General features: G+C 40.4%; 1 protein-coding gene across 2 annotated transcripts in view; it reads left to right on the top strand.

Annotated features, from left to right (window-relative positions):
* Positions 1–19,819, top strand: part of LOC126238059 (ecdysone-induced protein 75B-like) — a 626,856-nt gene that overhangs the window by 262,673 nt on the left and 344,364 nt on the right. For both annotated transcript variants that reach the window (XM_049947766.1, XM_049947765.1), the window contains exon 2: positions 11,396–11,436. In XM_049947766.1, the coding sequence (XP_049803723.1) occupies positions 11,396–11,436 (41 nt within the window). The remainder of the gene's footprint in view (positions 1–11,395; positions 11,437–19,819) is intronic.

Raw genomic sequence — 19,819 nt, 5'->3', positions numbered from 1 at the left:
TATCGTCAGGTGAACTTCTCTTAAGGTTAAGGAAAACTGTGAACGAGTCCAACAGTTTTCTATAGCTATCCTTCCTCCTCAATAATTTGGCATAAAAGTTGTCGAGTACTCGGAGAAATGTTTCGATCCTAAAATTTTCCCTTCCAGTCAGAAAAAATTCTTCAAAGTCCGCTTCTTCGTCGTCATGAAGTTTGCGTTTTCGTGATCTTTTATAGCTGCGTTCATAGTCTATATCGGTCACAATCTCCATGGATTTCATAATAGTCGAATATACCACGAAAAGAGTCAATAAATCCTACAGGTGATTCATATAATTCATGCACTATTTTAGTATCAATTTTTGCACTTCGCAATTTAAGATTTACACTATTAAATCTCTGGGGTATGTTCTTCCAAACTGTCATCATGAATACTGTTTCTAGTCTGCTGAGTTGATTCAGTAAAACTGATGCCTCATTTCGTACAAGTGGTTTTTTAAACGTATTATTAGCAATATATGTAGGGGCATTGATAATGCCCTCCCAGTTTTCATATAGACTTGCACACACTTCCTCTCTTGCTGACAAACTTTTTTTTGATAAACTTTTTACCGTTTTACTTCCTGGTTCCATGAAAGAAAGAAGTTTATCCAACTGCTGTATAGAAGCAGAGAAAAAATTATAAAGGTTTTGCACTACATTGAAAAATGAACATGCTTCCCGACAATAGCTTGCAGCACTAGTGCCGACTAAATTCAAAGATTGTGCTGCACAAGGCACATAACGTGCTTTCGGATTTCATTCTGTAATGCGTGCCTGCAAACCAGTGCAGGTTCCTGACATATTGCTTGCGTTGTCATATGACTGGCCTCTACAGTCACTAATATCAATGGAATTTGTATGCAGTACTTCTAATATGGCCTCATCTAAGTTTTCGGACTTGTTTCCCGGGTTGAGTAAAAACAGAAGGAAACGTTCAACAGGTTCAACAGTTCACGTATCTTAATATGAGCGGTAATTGATCAGTATGTGAAATTTCCGTAGTAGAATCTACTATTATAGAGAAATATTTGCCCTGTTTTATTTCACTTACGATCATTCTTTTTATTCGTCAGATCTAAGCTCTATTATTTCATCACAGATTGTTGAAAAAAGATAACTTATATGTCCCTACCCTGTATTTACACATACTGAGGCCCAGACATGTTACAGTATTTAAGAAAGTACTGATTAGTTTATCACAGATTTTCAGCGGCCCGGTATTTTCACGGGGAAAATGTGTGGGGGTTAAGTAGAAGCCGACAACATTCTCGCAATAATAACCTTTCAAACATTGTATTCTAGAGTGCCGTCCTGGCAGCTTACTTCAAAATATTTTGGACAAACATGTAGATGATACCAGACATAAACCCAATGTTAAATTTCCATTCAGTCACCAAATAAACTTTGTACATTTCCAAGCCTGTGTTGTTGAGTTTCATTCTTAAGTCTTATTTAAACTAGCAAGTTGTTTAACAATATTTTTTTAAAAAAATGTCGTTTGTAAGCGCAGTTCCTTTAAAGACGTAAAAGGTTAAAATGAGTACAGAGCAAAAAATGCCGCCCCCCTTAAGGTGCCACCCCTAGGCCCTTGCCTAGTGGACCTATATGTAAATCTGCAACTGTCAATAGCATATATTGAAGCTTTCCTTAGTAATATTTCATCACGTGCGACGGCGTGGTCTGACAGAGCTTTTTTGTTCTGTGTTCACACGATGCAAAGTAAATGCTATTTCGAGCGTTTCTTGTATTCACGTAATCCTGAGACTGACCATCTGACCAAACAGCTGTTCAGGAGACGATTGACACTCCAATAGAAGACTGAGTGGTTGGAGGTGACTGCCGTAAAGCTGCGATACGCGAAATCACAAGCTGGCCACGGCGGATCTCTCGAGAATCAGAGATTCCAGAGGGAATTGCTGAAAACAACATTCTTCGAATATACCAATCCTTTTTTGATACAAAACTAACTTACTTGGCTAGAACGCCCGCCCGTGTAAGATGTTTGTGAAGGCTCACTGTCAGTTCGACACATTTCTGTGGGGTGTGTTAATTTGCTACAACAACCCATGGATTTGTTCTACTTTTTTATAGTCTGTAATTCTGTGCATTAAAGGCTAACTTCTGACTAGCAAGAAGGGAGTGAAGCTCCAAATGACGTTTTCCCACACCGGAGCATCGCATCAACGCTGCTCTCTTTTTACGATAATTCTGTGACTGTACTATCAATTACATTTCCTTGTAGTAAATTTGTGATGAGAAGAATTAAGCCAACATAAGACGGATTCACCTGTTACTATGCAGTCTTCCATATATCACTGATCCAGTCACGATGTCTCTACCTACAACTATAAACCGACATGTCTTTCCTGACTGCGGCAGACCTTGTTGGACTTAACGACACCCTGATCAACTGCTGTAATCCTCTGGTACACAACTGTCTGTGAAACAACATCTGAGCAGATGTTCGCTCTGCAGACAACAGCCCTGCAGATGACACTGAACTACATCTACATCTACATCTACGTGGATACTCTGCCTAACAGAGGGTTCATCGAACACCTTCACGATTGTCTGTTATTCCAATCTCGTATAGCGGGCGGAAAGAATGAACACTTATATCTTTCCGTACGAGCTGTCATTTCCTTTATTTTATCGTGCTGATCGTTCCTCCCTACGTAGGTCGGTGTCAACAAAATGTTTTCGCATTCGGAGGAGAAAGTTGGTGATTTGAATTTCGTGAGAAGTTTCCGTCGCAACGAAAAACGCCTTTCTTTTAATGATGTTCATCCCAAATCCTGTATCATTTCTGTGACACGCTCTCCCATATTTCGCGATAATATACAAAAAGTGCTGCCTTTCTTTGAAATTTTTCGATGTACTCCGTCAATCCTATCTGGTAAGGATCCCACACTGCGCAGCAGTATTCTAAAAGAGGACGGACAAGCGTAGGTAGGCAGTCTCCTTAGTAGGTCTGTTACATTTTCTAAGTGTCCTGCCAATAAAACGCAGCCTTTGGTTAGCCTTCCCCACAACATTTTCTATGTGCTCTTTCCGATTTAAGTTGTTCGTAATTGTAATACCTAGGTATTTAGTGGAATTTATGGCTTTTTGATTAGACTGATTTATCGTGTAACCGAAGTTTAACAAGCTCCTTTTAGCACTCATGTGGATGACCTCACACTTTTCGTTATTTAGGGTCAACTGCCACTTTTCGCACCATTCAGATATTTTTTCTAAATCGTTTCGCAGTTTGTTTTGATCTTCTGATTACTTTATTAGTCGATAAACGACAGCGCCATCTGCAAACTTCCTATGACGGCTGCTCAGATTGTCTCCCAAATCGTTTTTATAGATAAGGAACAGCAAAGGTCCTATAACACTACCTTGGGGAACGCCAGAAATCACTTCTGTTTTATTCGATGACTTTCCGTCAATTACTACGAACTGTGACCTCTCTGACTAGAAATTGCTAATCCAGTCACATAACTGAGACGATATTCCATAAACACGCCATTTCACTACGAGCCGCTTGTGTGGTACAGTGTCAAAAGCCTTCCGGAAATCCAGGAACACGGAATCGATCTGAAATCCCATGTCAATAGCACCCAGCACTTCATGTGAATAAAGAGCTAGTCGTAATTTTAAGATAGCGGCGCTCACGTTGAGTGACAGCTCTCGATCAACATTTTGCTGGCCTGTGGTGAGCCCCTCCTGTGTCTCTGAACAATCACTAAAGCCTTACCTGCTGCAAGGCGACCGATGGTTCTGCCGTTCCAAACACGAGAAGTAGTAAATCTCAGTACGAACCTTTAGTGATTTCTAAACAAAAGTGCAGGAATTTCTGAAGTGTTATGATAATTGGTTTCCGTTGGTTTTGTATTACGTAATTAATTGAAGCAGACGTAGTTATTGTACGGCTAACATTTGTAGTCTGCTCGCTTTCCTACTACGCTCAATGTTAGCATGTTACTTAAGTAATGTCAGTCATTAAATAAGCGTTCAATTGTCACCGAATAACATTACGTGTGCTATTGCTATCTCTGACACGTAGCTACTCATTTCACCTCGACAATGGAGAATCGTCGGTGTTACTCGATTATGTAAATAAAAAGTATGACGTAATGGTTGACAGTGTAGAAACCGTACCGACATTTCACTTGCGTAGTTTACTTATTCTTGTCATTCGCGTATGATCTGTATTGTTGCCTTGTGTTTCATTTAATTATTTGGAAATAATGAGATACTTTTTAATGCAATAGAACTGTTTTCTTCTGTTAACGGCGTAGAAGTAAATGTATCGCACTCAGATATTCTGTAATTATACACTAGTCATCATTTATTCATCCGAGCATATCTCTCAAGCAGCATTCCTGTGAAACACACCAAACGCATCTAGAGCTTTCTTATATGTACATTGCTATAAGTACTAGTGAGTCCAAGCTTCCTTACAGAAACTCCGAGGTAAAGCATCGGATGAGAAGTTTCAGAAATCTTTGCCTCTGATTTTCGTGATGCGTTTCTGTCGTTATTTCTTATACCTGACATTAAGTGCTAAGGCACAAGGTCTTGAAGAGTGTATTTAAAGGAAATTTAAGTAAATCATTTATTGCTCACTCCTCGCTATTTCTTGTATACGTAATGTACCTATGTATTGTCCCGTTCACTTTTTCAGAAATATGATGCGAACTCATATTATTCTTGAATCACCTTCTTGTCGAATATGTTATAATAAAGTCAGTAAAAATCAATGCTTTTCTGTATACACGCTTTGGAATATAATGACAGTGAATATGAAAGCAGATATTGTCCTTGGGGTCTACATAAAACATGTGCTACATACTAATTAGTTGCATTGTAGTTAAAGTTTCGTTTTTATTGACAGACTCGTCGCAGCGGCACATATCAAGAAATACATGCCCGTAATTGGACGAAACGATCCGATGTCGACTGATTACGTGTTTGTCGGTCAGTCACTAAAATCGTTCACACTCATAAAGTACACAGCACTTTCTGTCCGGAGCGGACGAAAGTAACAACCACAGGAACCTTATAAGAGAGAGGCAGTTTTATTGGTAGTCTAATGCCAGTATGAAACAGGTTGCTTACAAACCGTCATCCGACCAGTACCGTACTGTTATTTCTCATTCTGGGTATCTTATCAGGTTGGATAAATAGAAGAGATGGAAAATATTCAGTGACGAATTTAACGACTCGTTACTTGCTTTTTACTGCGCGTGTAAGTGTCACAGAAACGTTGTGAGAAATTGTAATTGTCGCGAGTCCAAACACTGGTTCTAAAGTTGTTTGCAAACGACACCGGCAATTGTATACGGGAAGCCTTTGATTAGAGGTCATTTAAATAACAGAAAAGAATTAGTCGTGTCACTCTAAGTCTTCTAACGCCATTCGGTCCGTCCCTCTTTCCACATTCTTCTATTCTCCCTGAATGAATAGTGCATTAACATAAGACCTTCCCACTATACCTCCTTAAATGAGCCTCTTCTGATCTCCCACATGCTACACAGGCAACAACCACTAAATCATTTCATTCAAGACTACCTACTTCCCACTGTCGTGATGATACAGGTACATCCCCTACACTTTACATTTGCACGCTCTTCCCCTCCTAACTTGTCACATCCCATGAAACTACCAACTAACTACCCATTAACTTACAGTCATCCCAAATTTATCATATTTGGCTTTTTCTTCTTATATCCTGAGTTCTTCATCCCACGCCGCTACTCGTGTTTTCAACTGCATAATTCTGGCTGCTGTGAAATTTACCTGTTTGCTACTGGATATACAATTTAATATTTCATGAGGTTCAAATGGTTCAAATGGCTCTGAGCACTATGGGACTCAACATCTGTGGTCATCAGTCCCCTAGAACTTAGAACTACGTAAACCTAACTAACCTAAGGACATCACACACATCCATGCCCGAGGCAGGATTCGAACCTGCGACCGTAGCAGTCGCGCGTTTCCGGACTGAGCGCCTAGAACCGCGAGACCACCACGGCCGGCATATTTCATGAGGTCTGTGTCGTAATGAAACATATGGTCTCTTTATTTACATGTAACTGAACACTGTTTCTGAACTTCGTAGCATAAAGTATGAGTATTGGGAGACCAATTTCCTGTCCTTGGCCATAAGTCAAGTTTTATTAGCATAAAAATTTATTTAGGCATCGGAAAAACAACATTTTCTGTTTAAATTTAGGCAAAGTACTTCACATATTAATGGCATCTGAATGAATTAGTGTGGGACGTGGCTTGAACAGTAGAAGACCAAGAGTTTGTTTAGGTATTCATGAATCATATTTATTTTTAGTGCCAACAGAAACCAAAAATGACGTAAGGCAATCAGTACTCAGCATCAGACAACAACCGGCGCTCAAAATAAGGTTAGCTATAAATGTACAATTACTGGGCATGTTCCCCCCCTGTATTTCAAATAGAACCTGAGATCATTGCATCGTAATGAGAGGGTGGTGAAGGAAACACGAGGACTTATGAGGAAAACGACTAAATTTGGAACGAACACTCGATCACTCGTACAAAAATAGATTAAGCAACAGACAACTACCTCACTACCGTATCTACTGAAACTACTACAGATTGGGCAGACAAGCAAGTCTTGCCAATTCCTTAAACTGAGAAAAATAATAAAATCCCGTTACACAAGTAGGCACTAATTTTGCACCAGAGAAAGACAGCAGTCGATTACTACAGCATAATCTGATGACCACGATGGGAGACAGAAACAGTTGTGTAAGAAATAATGAAACGACATTAAATGAGAAATCATAAAAACAGACAAACTTTTGATACATGTATAGGTAGTCGTTTTACGTGGGAGAAAGAGAGCAAACAGCTGCTGAAAGCTTAAGTATTCAACAGGAATTGGATCGCACAAGGGACCACCAAAATAACTACTTACGAAAACCTGAAAAGAGAGAAACAAATAAATTTAAATACTCTATCGCTTATTCGTTTTAAAGCGAAAATTTAATACATTGCAACGGTGAATGGCAATAGGTCCGTCGACATAGGCTAGTGAGCAGTTGGTAGAACAGTGATGAAGACACTAAGTACAAAACATAAGTACTTTGCCACAAAACTACACCTGAGTAAAACGAATCATTCTCACCACATTTATTAAATACAGTACAAAATGAACTGTGAGAAAAATGGCTATGGAAAAAATTCGAATCTGTTATTCAACACGGCTTAAACAAGTATGTTCCGAGCAACGTCTTAAGGAGTGGGGAAGTTAACAGCCATGTTAGAGAACTGCTCCTGAAACAAATTATAGGTTCGTCATAAATTCAAGAGAAGTCGATATGCAGCTGACAAACAAAAACTGAACGAAGGAAAAATGAGCGGGATGAGAGAAGCGTTCAATGTCTTTGAAAATAAAAGTGTGCCAACCGACTTAACTGAAAACACTAACAGGTTTTGGCCTTACTTAAAATCAGTAAGCAGTTCGAAATCATCTGTACAGTCACTCTGTGTCCAAATGGCAATGAAACGGAAAATAACAGAGAGAAGACCGAAATACTGACTTCGGTGTTTAGAATCTGTTTCACCGTGGAGAATCGTAATATGGCCTCTGCTTTCAATCATCGCACGGACGTCGAAATGGCAGATACTGAGATAAAGGATCCTGAAATAGAACATAAATTACAATTGCTCAGCAGTGGAAAGGCAATACGACCTTTAGGAGTCTACAAATATTAAACGAAAGAACTTGCTGCGCTTCTAGCAGTAGTTCGGTGGAGCAACGAAGGGTACCTACCGACATGAAAAAACCACAAATCATTCCCGTTTTCAAGGTTGGCCGTAGGACAGATGGACACAATTATAGGCGTACATCGTTGACTTGAATATGTTGTAGAATTATGGGACATTTCTTATGTTGAAGAATAATGACATTTTGGCTGAACGAAGGTCAAAGCGGATTCCACAAACAGAGATCTTGTCAAAGCCAACTCCCTCTGCTCCTCCATCAGATCGATAGCACTGTAGACAACGGCTCTCAGGCTGATGCCGTGTCCCTTGACTTCAGAAAGGCATTTGATACCGTCCGCACTGACATTTAATTAAAAAGTACGAGCTTATCGAGTATCGGGGCAGATTTGAGACTGCATTTAAGACTTTCTTGCAGACAAAAGTCAACACGTCGCTCTTAACGCAACAAAATCGACAAATGGAAATCTAATTTCCGCAGTATCCCAAGGATATGTGATGGGTTTTACGGCAAAGAAATTCCTGAAACTCTACAAAATACATGGTCTTCAAGAAACTTCATTCATTAAAAAAATAAAGATTTTAAGACTATTTCCAAGATTTTTCTGGTATTCATTCACAGCAAAAATGTATAGCCTAAGCTGTGGTTACCCTAACTACCCTGGCACCGTTGCTGTCAACAATGCATACAAATGCCTCGGAAGATCTTTACGGTCGTTCGAGCAAGATGGTGCGATTGTCTGTAGCAAATAGCAACAACGGAAGACAGTATCAATTTGCAGAATGATCTGTAGAAGTTTCATCACATTTGACACTGAACGTAAATGAATGTAAAAAATTGCTCGAGACAGTACCTGCTGTAAAATACATAGGAGTAACTATGGAGAGCGGCTGTAAATGGAGTGACCACATGAAACAAATTGTATGAAAAGCAGATGCCAGACTGAAACTCATAGGAGGACTTTTAAGGATATGTAATCATCCACGATAGAAGTGCATTACAGGTCGCTTGTTCGAGCGATCCTTGAGTATTTTTCATCGGTCTGGGACCCTTCCTTACCATGCAGTGCTGATAAGTGAGACATAGAAGATCCAATGAAGAGCGGCGCGTCTTGTACGGGATCGTTTAGTCGGCGCGACAGCGTTAAAGAATTGCTTAAGAAACTCCGGTGGCAGAAGCTCCAAGAGAGGCGCTGTGCATCATGGAAAGCCAACCCACGAAATTTCGAGTTACTACTTTGCGGGAAGAGTCGGAAAACACATCAGTTCCTCCCACAGACATCTAGTGAAATGACAATAACGACTAAATAGGAGAAATTCGAGCTAATGCAACGGCTACCGGCAGTTTTTTTCCCAAGCGCCATTCGCGAGTGGAACAAGGACGAGAGGATCAGTTAGTGGTGCGAGAAGTACCTCACACCACAAATCGTCAGATGACTTTTGGGGTATTGATGTTGATGCAGATGTAGATGCAAGGAAAACAGATCATTCCCATCGATCACAGTATCACATAAACACCCAAGTAGGGAGGCTGGTAAAAATCAAGAAGTTAACAATTATAAAATCGTGCTTAGTGCAAATAGACGCTGTTAATTTACCTAAAGCATTGAGGATGAAACAAATTGATAACATATCGAAGCATGGTTTGCTTATCTTAAATACCATGCGGTATTCAAACTGTCTATAGAAAAAGTCCTACTTATATAAAAATCAAAAACAACCACAAACATACGAAATTACGCTCTAAATGAATAATGTAAATTTTCTCATAACATTCTAAGCCTAAACCTGCACTGCACAACAAGATTCTAATGTCTCAATCCACATCTCTGGGTGACTACGACAGACAGTCAACCAATTTTACCAAGGACTCGGACATCAGCGTTCCACAATCGACTGACGATCGCTCACGCGCTTCGAAAGCCAGAGATGGTGAGAGCGCTAAGCCAAAGACCATTACTACCCGATAGCATTCTTGTATAAACAGTCATACAAAACCACTTGTCTCCAACTGTTGCTAAACCTTAATCACCCTAAGTTGGCAAAACTGCCCCTTCAGACTATAGGCCGCCTTCACCCACTAGAAAACAATCTGTAACGAGTACAGAATCAAAACGCGGTATTTTGATAGGTGAAAATGCGTCTGGATAACAATGAGAGAAAAAGCAGAAAACAGGGTTCAGTTTTTCCTGAGATTACCTTCCATCACAAACGGGGAGCTAGTGGCATCGAAACCACGGAAACAATACAGCTTAGAAACGCCAACATATTAAATGGATCTGACGGATCCCATTCACCTGTTTCTCATCGTTCCACGCTACTTCCTTTCCCAAACACAGCCGGCCAGGGTGGCCGAGCGGTTCTAGGCGCCACTGTCTGGAACCGCGCGACCGCTACGGTCGCAGGTTCGAATCCTACCTCGGGCATGGATGTGCGTGATGTCCTTAGGTTAGTTAGGTTTAAGTAGTTCTAAGTTCTAGGGGACTGATGACCTCAGAAGTTAAGTCCCATAGTGCTCAGAGCCATTTGAAGCATTTTTTAACATACCCACAAATTTCACACCACATGTTGCTCACTACATTCTCAAAATTTACCACCCCGTCTCCATGACATATCATGAACCACCGGCATCAATAACAATCCCAAAGGTCAAAGGAAGACATCAGTTTCTATTGCATCACTGAGATAATCGTTCGTCAACTGTGTAAAAAGGGACAATGAATGTCACATGTGTCTCAAGTGAAAAATGTTACTTATAATATAAGAGCTTTTTGATATTTTAAAATTATTTTATACTTTCTTCTTCTTCGTAGCTGAAGAGGGATTTAACTGTTACTTCTGAATACCCACACCCAACATACGTTGAAGCAGTGGAATGAAAGTACAATAAAGGAAAATATATAACAGAAATTTAGACAGTATAAAGAACCATTCACATAATATTGTGTTAACACAAGGGATTTATCTCGCTAACAGTCTCTCTTCCTTTCAGTCGCAGCAGTAGCCTTGATAACTCTAGCAGAATTCTGTCCGCATTAAAAGTATCTTTCTGTTTCATGCAGTCTATCCTCTTTAAAAACAACACGGTTAATTCTTCTTTAGTGTCCCAGCCGTTCGACCTCCTTGTCGTGGAACCAGATTAACATGACATCAGTATCCACAGACACTGTGTTAGTAATGTTACTCGTATATATACCCATGTTTGTATTTTAAACTCGTTTGTTTTCAAATAAACTGCAACCGTACTGCATGACGTCTCATTTTCATACGTACCAGTCGTATGTGTTGATAATGTTGATAATATTATCACGGCCTTTGGTTTCTTTTACTTTGTACAGAATTTCTGTTACGGCTCTACTGGTAAATTGAGTGCTGCTTTGAACAACATGGATAGCGGTTCATAAATTAGTTACGCCATAATGAATGGCATTTAAAATCCTGAACTTTCGTTAACATTTCCAGTATTCGTGGAAAGCTGTAGCTAAGAACTGAGATGCTGTGCCACAACGTTTCTCTCACACGCAATTATTTTACGCTAATTAATCTGCATTCCCCGAATAGATGCAAATTTCGTTGTGTATGATCTGAATGCTGACTACATCGGCTGCTCTCTCTTTTCCTAGGTGCGGTTACACGAGGACGGGCGTTCATCTCAGAGCAACAGGTGAGTAAATTAGCAAAAGCTCGGAAATACCTGCATAATGCGTCAACGGTAGCAACAAAATACATCCACAATACAGCATAAGCCTAAAAACGACAGCCATAGTTATGTATGTGAGAAGAGATAATATTTAAACAGAACAAGGGATTCTCAAACTGTATGTGATTAAACAGTGATGTATTCGTTCGCTTTACTTGAAGGTGAGCTATTTCAGTTACTGTGAAGAACGACGGTTACCGACTCCGCAAGTGAATATCCTGGATCCATTTACATACCAATAAATTTGTGCAGTCACTTGTTAGTTAATATGGGCAGCTCTGTCGGCAGTGACATTAGAGTAATATCGTAGTTTACTACTCGTACATACTTGTTGGAGTGTAAGCAGTGAATAATATGGTTCTGTAAATTTGGGATGAAATGTAGAACACCTTTGTCATTAGTGCTAGAAGTGCATACGTAAACACACTGAGCCTCCACAACATTATGACCTTTGGCACGGATAGCGGTGGTGACATGTGGCATGGAAGTAATCAAGCATTCTCAAGTCACTGGAGGGAGTTGGCCTCACATTTGCACACACAAGCCACCTAATTGTCGTAAATTCCATGCAGTGGGGCGATGAGCTCAGGCGCCACGTTCGATCACATCCCAGATGTATTCGATCAGGTTCAGATCTGGCGAGTTCGGGGCCAGCACATCAATTGGAATTCGCCACCGTGTTGCTCCGACCATCCTGATTTAGGTTTTCCGTGATTTCCCTAAATCGCTCCATGCAAATGCTGGGATGGTTCCTTTAAAAGGGCACGGCCGAATTCCTTCCCCTTCCTTCCCTAATCCGATGAGACCGATGACCTCGTTTTGCCTCCTTCCCAAATCAGCCAACCAACCAACCGTGTTGCTCGAACCACTCCATCACGTGGCCTTGTGTCATGGTGCATAATCTTGTTGAAAAATGTCGATACTGTCGAGAAACATGGTCGTCATGAAGGGGTGTACGTGGTCTGCAGCTATTGTACGGCAGTCCTTGGCGGTCATGGTGTCTGGTACGAGCTCCACTGGACACGTAGATGCCCACGTGAATGTTCCCAGAGGGTAATGCAGCCATCGGCATTTTGTCTCCGTCTCCTAGTACAGGTGTGAAGGAACTGTTCCCATGGAAGACGGCCGACTCGCGGCGTCTCATCGCATGATGATGAAATTGTCGGGTATCATCAAATCAATGATCTACCTGTGCGTCAATGTCCAGTGCCGATAGTCGCGTATCCATTTTAGTCGTAGTTGCCGTTGTCGTGGTGTTAACACTGGCACGTTCATTGGTCGTCGGCTGCGGGTGCACATCGTTAGGTGTGTTCGCTACACTGTGTGTTCACAAACACATTGCCCAAAGCCTACGACGTCCGACATCTGTAATGAAGGATGGCCGCCCAACCCCACGAGGTGTGCTCATGGCTTCACCTTACGTGTTAAAGACGCTTAACACAGCACTCCTCCATCACCTGACAAGTCATGCAGTTTCCGAAATTCTAGTGCCGAGCCTCCTGGCCATTACAATCTGCCCTCCGTCAGATTCGGATCCGCCATTCTACACACGGACAGCACGCTCACTGTTCCTACATGCACCGTGCCTGCGTCTGACTAGCAGTAATTTTTCGCCACGTGACGCTGTTATCGCCTAGACGGGTTCATATCGATAGGTCGGTGATCATAATATTCTGACTGATCAGTGCTCATCCTGCGGTCAGAGGCCCGCAGACCACGCTCGGCTTCCACAAACTGACCCCAGTCCTTCCTGTTTCCTCTCGCTTCCTCTAAGTCTCTTCAGAGCCGAATGTAGCCTGGTCTTTCGTCAGGTCGTCCATGCAGAGATGCCTTGGTCGTCCTGTGTTGCGTCTGGCATTTGATTTCCCGTCAAGTGCTTCCTTCATCTGTCTTTTCTGGCTAAATGGTTCAAATGGCTCTGAGCACTATGGGACTCAACTGCTGAGGTCATTAGTCCCCTAGAACTTAGAACTAGTTAAACCTAACTAACCTAAGGACATCACAAACATCCATGCCCGAGGCAGGATTCGAACCTGCGACCGTAGCCTGTCTTTTCTCTCCCACGCGGACTACATGGCCTGCCCATTGGATTCTTTTGCTTCTCGGCTTTTGAAGTATTGCTGGTTGTTGCATCAAAAGGTAGTTTCCCTTATTGTTCTCCATTCTCTGTTCCCTTGTATCTAAATTCGGTCCCCATATCATCGTCATTACCCTATTTTCAAATATTAATAGTTTTTCTTTTTCTCTTGTAAGCATGCTCCAGATTTCTGAACCGTACATAACTGATGGGTATATCGCTGTGTTATATATTCTCATCTTAGATATGTTTCATATCTCTGATATTGATTTAGCGCCTAGCGTCTCTCTGATGGAATACATGCATTTCGTTCTCACTGCTATTACTTCTGTGATGTTCATTTCTTGCTCTTGTTGCTGGAAAATCAAGTATCTGAAGTGACGAAATCTGTTGGACGGCATGCCGTTATCTCGAGACATTTTTACAGTTCTTTTCTCCCTAATTGCCTGCACTCTGCTTTGTCTTGTTTCATCTTTAGTTCAACTTTCCGGACGTAGTTGTTCATTTTGTGGTACATTTCTTCCAGCTCATGGTTTGACTCATTTAGCATTACTATATCATATGAACATGAGTGACAATTGAAATTACTATCCATCTGTACTCCAGTGAATTCTTCTTGCCTACATTCCCTTATTACCTTCTGTATGTTGACATCGAACTGAACACACAAGAGGGGATCCCCTTGTCTGAGACAAGTCTCAATCTCGAACGTTTCTGACGTAATCCCTCTGAAACGCACCGCTGCCCTTGGCCCAATCATAGAAGTTTCCACGATCATACTATCATCGCGGGGATTTTGTAGTCACGCGGTGAATTTTCAGGCTATTCCTTTGGATGCTGTCGTATGCACGTTAGTAGTCGACCAACAATCTATAAGTATCTTTATCATATTCCTGTCGTTTTTCAACCAATTGTCTTACAGCTTTTTATCGTTTTGATCGTAAACCGGCTTGGTATTCCTGTATACTGTTCTCTATGAATGGCTGTAGTTTTCTAAGTACAGTACCTTGCAGTTTACATTCAGCAATCTGATGCCTCTACAGCTACGACATTCCATTTTGCTTCCCTTCTGGCATATTACGGTCAATTTACATTCCTCTGGAAGATTCTCATTCTTCCATACTAACTGCATTTATTTATATGTCTTTAAGTGCAAGGTCCCACCTCCTTCTTTGATTAATTTTCGTGTTATTCTGTGTCCCCCTACGGCCTTGTTGTTTATGAATCTTGTCACTGCAATCTCCACGTTTTCTTCAGCCACTTCCCACTCATCTTTATCTCTTCTTTCCGCCGCGGTGTTTATAGGGCACAACTCATATGAATCTGGGCGGCTCAAGAGTTCTGAGGAATATTGTCTCGATCTTTCTACAGTTCTTCCTTGTTACTTATCAAGTTGCTGTTCTTATCGCTAATGAAATGGTCAGGCTCTGAAATTCACGTTTCTGCATTTTGATGCTAAAACTAATCGACTAAAATGCTTCACCAAAAGAACTGAAATAGCAAAATAGTAACACACAAACAAAAAAAATTGAGCTAATTCGAAACACTAGAAGGTCGGTGACACAATAATAACGCTTAAAAACAATGACGAGTTGAAACAAAGAATTACGAGGGCGCACTGAAGACTAATACCTTATAAGTTTTCATTTTGATTTCAATATCGGTAGAAATATTAAATGTCATGCATATTGTTCTACCAAGTTTCCCGCTTCGCTCATGCAAGTTGCAACAGTCTGCTGCTCGTGTTTTCCGAACTGTAGCGTGCAACACGACGGTGTGTGACGTAATTATGCCCTTGCTTGACAAGAGGTACTGCGCGACAAAAAACCGAAAGTACGAATTCGAGGAGTTCGTCCACACGTGGAACATTCTCTTCTTCAATATGACGAAATATCTGTTTTCGAAAACTTAAATAACACTTTCGAGAACTTCACTGTGGTACTGACGAAGCGCTGCAAGCGGAAGTGATGTCGTGACGCCGTCAACGAAGTCAAACTTTCTACAATGACGATATCAACAAACTGGTCTCTCGTTGGTAGAAATATGTTCTTCGCCGGGGTGGCAGCGATGGGAAATAGATTTGTAGACAGGACGAATAAAGGTGTAGAATGTTAATGACATTTGTTTTATTTAAAACGCTTTAAGAGTTACTATTTCTATAGGTTAAATACCGTCTTTTGCAGTTACGATGAAAGTCCTATGAAGACAAAATTCGTTTCGCTTTATTCTAAAGCGTCTTAAGTGTTCAGCTTTCCTTGTTCTTTACGTCATTATTCCTGCTCTTCCTCGTGCACGTGTTAGATTTTAATACACAGTACTTTCGCTGACACTAAGCGTATTCATGTTTTTATGTTGTGAAGAACCACTGTTATTTCGCCATGCTGGTAGAACAGCCCATGACCAAGTCTCATCATTTTACATACAAAACCGTACAAAACCACAGGAGTAGATGATCGTGAATCCAACTAGGTGGGCTGTAGCTGTTAAAAAGGTCACAGCTCCATCCGGGTCCATTTTTACTACATACATAGTTACTGTCACTTTGTTACTAAATTGTTTCCAGACATTTTTGATTTCATCTTTACATCAAAAAACGGAAAGCGCTTGTTACTCTCCGATGTTGAGAGCTGATATTTACCAAACGGTCTTGTCCCTCAATTCACATCTCACGAACGCACGAAGTTAGGCCTGCAGATTTCACAAGAGAATTGAAAAATAAATAACGTTTAGATAGTCTGGTGGAAATTTTGATTAATATTTTATTCACAGAAGGATATCACGCAGATTATCGCGAGCGAAACCATCGATATCAATCACGACATGTGCTGTGAACATTGGGTTGAACATGCCGTTGTTAATCAAACACTTAATGAAGATCAAAGGTGTCAAACACAAGAGGAGGCAGGTGCTCCGATTGTTTATCATATTTGTCACATTAATTAACGAGATCGGGTATCGGCCCATATTCAACAGGGACATTTGTTTACGAAGTTTGGAATTACTGAAATGTAAAAAGTTCCTTAAAGATTTGGATGGATGTTAATATTGGTGATTCCCACCGTTATACTGGAGTTTCGTGTCTGTATGAAACAATTGGATTGCTCTAACAAAATCATTACCTGCTTTTCACGCATAGACCAGCTGGGTTACAGCCCCTCACTTTTCCCAAAAAGACCATTGACAACGCTAAAAAATTCTACACGCTACCCAAAGGCATTTTCACTGATTTTGCATATGTTCTCCTGATGCTGCAAATGTATTGAACGTCTTAGAAGAATTCACATCCAGGTTATACAACAAAAAGAATTAATGATATCGATTCGGTTAGATGAAACCTTTTTACATAAACGCATAAAATGAAAAGTGAACATCCTTCTACAGCTCCAAATCCGGTTGTAACTAATTTGACGCCAGCAGTCTATCGCCGTGTAAAATATGATCGAAATAGGATTTATTGAAAACAAAGCATGTTTCGCGCTGCGCGGAGTGACCGAGCGGTTTGAGGCGCAATGCAACGGATTGTGCGGCCCCTCCCGCCCGAGGATCGAGTCCTCTCTCGGGCTTGGGAGAGTGAGTTGTTCCTAGTACAAGTTAGATTAAGTGATGTGTAAGTCTAGGGACCGATGACCTCAGCACTTCGGTTCCATAGGAATTCACACACAAAAAAATATGTTTCGCAAATATGGAGCAACGTTCATACTAAAGTTATAACACATGAAGAATAAGCTCCACATTTTTTCACTTTTTGTGACAAGAGGGACGTTACGATTTTCATGGTTCTCCAGTAGACAGTTACCAGAAATCAGCGGCGCTATTTTAGACGAAGGGTCAACATCCACAAAAGGATAACTGAAATCAATTTAAGTAAATGAGCGCATTTGAATCAGTATTTTTCTGCTACAGAAGAAGACGCTGATGCTATTGGGATTGATCTGGAGAGTGATTTTGATGACGACAAGAACGCTGATGAGTCCAAGGATGATTAAAAATGTTCACATTACAAATTTACTCTTTCTGGCGGACACACTCCAGATCGTCCGCTCTTAAAATTCTACCATCTCTCTCCCTACATCCACCACTGCTGGCGGCTCACCTCCAACTGCGCAACGCTACAACAGCGAATTTCCAACCATGCAAACCAGCCACATACTTCACACAGCACAGTCAGTGATTTTCATAGAGAGCGCTGCGTGGCGTTACCAACATAAAAACCTAAACAGCCTACTTGCAATATGTTCTCGAATCGTTCAAAACTTGATAGCAATTTACAGGTGCTGCTAATATAGGAATAGGCAAAGGTAAAAAGAAAGCGTGGGGCTAGGTGTCACTTAGCTGTTCAGGTGCGAAGTTCAAACATGTAAGGTATTTGTCCGAGCCACACCATCTACAGACAAAACCTGAAAAGTTCTTTGCTGTGGCAAATCCTTTTTTGAACAAGCACAGTAATCTGAGCACATTACCGGAAATTCGGACTGTTTGCCGCAAGAGAAGCTTCTTCGAGTAAAATATACGTCCCTGCGTTTAGTCGTGGCAGCCGATTCGACGTTCAACCGGAGTCGTTATGGGTAATTGCCGAGCATTTGCAACGCCGATGAGGAATGGTAGCTCAGCGGTCTGGCGAAAGGGCTCTGGGCCAGAAAGTCGCCGTCAGGCTGGGCGATTAAGGGCTGTTAGCGTGGAAAGAAATTTTAAAAATGAGGGCTAATAACGAGAAAAGTAGCCTCATCACGATAAATTTGTCTTTTTCGTCCAATTCATTGCTCTTCAACAAAAAAATTACGTTGAATGTTGCAATTAATACCCGAGGAAAAAATTATAATGTTATAGTTTAGTACCCAGACGTTCGGGTACCAAATGTTTCATCAAAAAGAATGAAACGGAAGGAATGTTTCTACAGTGAAACACATGAGATTGAAATGAACTGAGTTTCTCTTATATCTTAGCAATATTCCTCGTATCGAAAACAGAATTTTCTGTTAGTTGAGAAAAGCTTCAATTTCAAAATGTTTTTAACTTGTAACTAGCTTTTGTTAATACTTCTTAATTTGTTTCACTTACATATCGTTAGTGTCTAGCAGATACATAATTGAAAAAGCACAGACAATTAAACACAACGTTGACAAGATTTTCTTGATTGCATCACTTTTAAATATATATACAAAATTTGTTCCTGCGTAGATTTCCGTGTTCTACTTTTGAACAGTTTTTCAAATGTTGAAATAATAACTTTTCCTTAGTAACTTTTGAGCTTTCGTAACTTCAAAACAAAGTTTGCAGCATACATAAAGTTAATGCTATTGTTTCAAAATGGAGTAACAATAAATTAAAAATTCTTCGATTACAGGGTTGGCAAGAGGCGAAAATCTGAAATCATCCAATGTACAACACTTTGCTCTGATATGTTATTAAGTTAATAAATATATACTTCATCGATGAAACTCTGAACAGATTTCATAAACAATTGAAACTGAACTCTTTTGTTGGAGCTTAGCGTCGTGGGCTTCGGAAGTCTAACATCTCTTGCTGTTAACCTTTTTATACGCAAGGGAACAAGCGCAGAATGTCAAACGCAATTTCTGATCTCTCACTGATCATTCAACAACGGTACATTTGGAGAAGACATGGTCGTAATGTCTAGTTAATGAAACAAATATCACTTCACCTATAAAGCTAGTTTACGTACAGTGAATACTCGCAAAACACAATCGTGATAGGGAGTCGTGACGTACTTTCGAGCAACAAAATTACTTTTGTAGATAAAGTGATTTGTTATCTCTACAAGCAATTTCACATTAAAATCACTTAACTGGAAATGTCAAACGATGCAGTAATCTAAGGAAGGTTCTAGATAACATAAGACTCTAGAAAATAAGGTAATAATCACGGTAGATATAAATTGTTTTAAGACATAATTTTACTATGATAATCATTACTTAAAACACATATTTCACGAAAGTGGATAAATAATTAAATGACGATGTTACAAAGATTGATTAATTATTATTTAGAGTGGTTTCCGCTCAGTTTCAACAAAATCGGTACCGTCAGGCCTTAAGTCTCTTAGACTCAGCCTCTGTTAGTATGTCAGTACACTAAAGAAGATGTGTGCCAGTTTTACAGCTTCCATTACACTTCACAGTACAGTGAGAACTTAAGAACTGACGTAGAAGACTGACAGGTAGATTATATGTCATTGAAGTTATTCTTAGAAGTCATACAGGAATCCTTCAGATACTTGAATAGGAAAAATGAAAAATAATTCGGGAACAT

The sequence above is a fragment of the Schistocerca nitens genome, chromosome 1 (genome assembly GCF_023898315.1).
Source record: "Schistocerca nitens isolate TAMUIC-IGC-003100 chromosome 1, iqSchNite1.1, whole genome shotgun sequence".
Taxonomy (NCBI): Eukaryota; Metazoa; Arthropoda; class Insecta; order Orthoptera; family Acrididae; genus Schistocerca; species Schistocerca nitens.
Note: the sequence above shows the minus strand (reverse complement) of the source record. Positions and strands in the feature narration are given on the sequence as shown.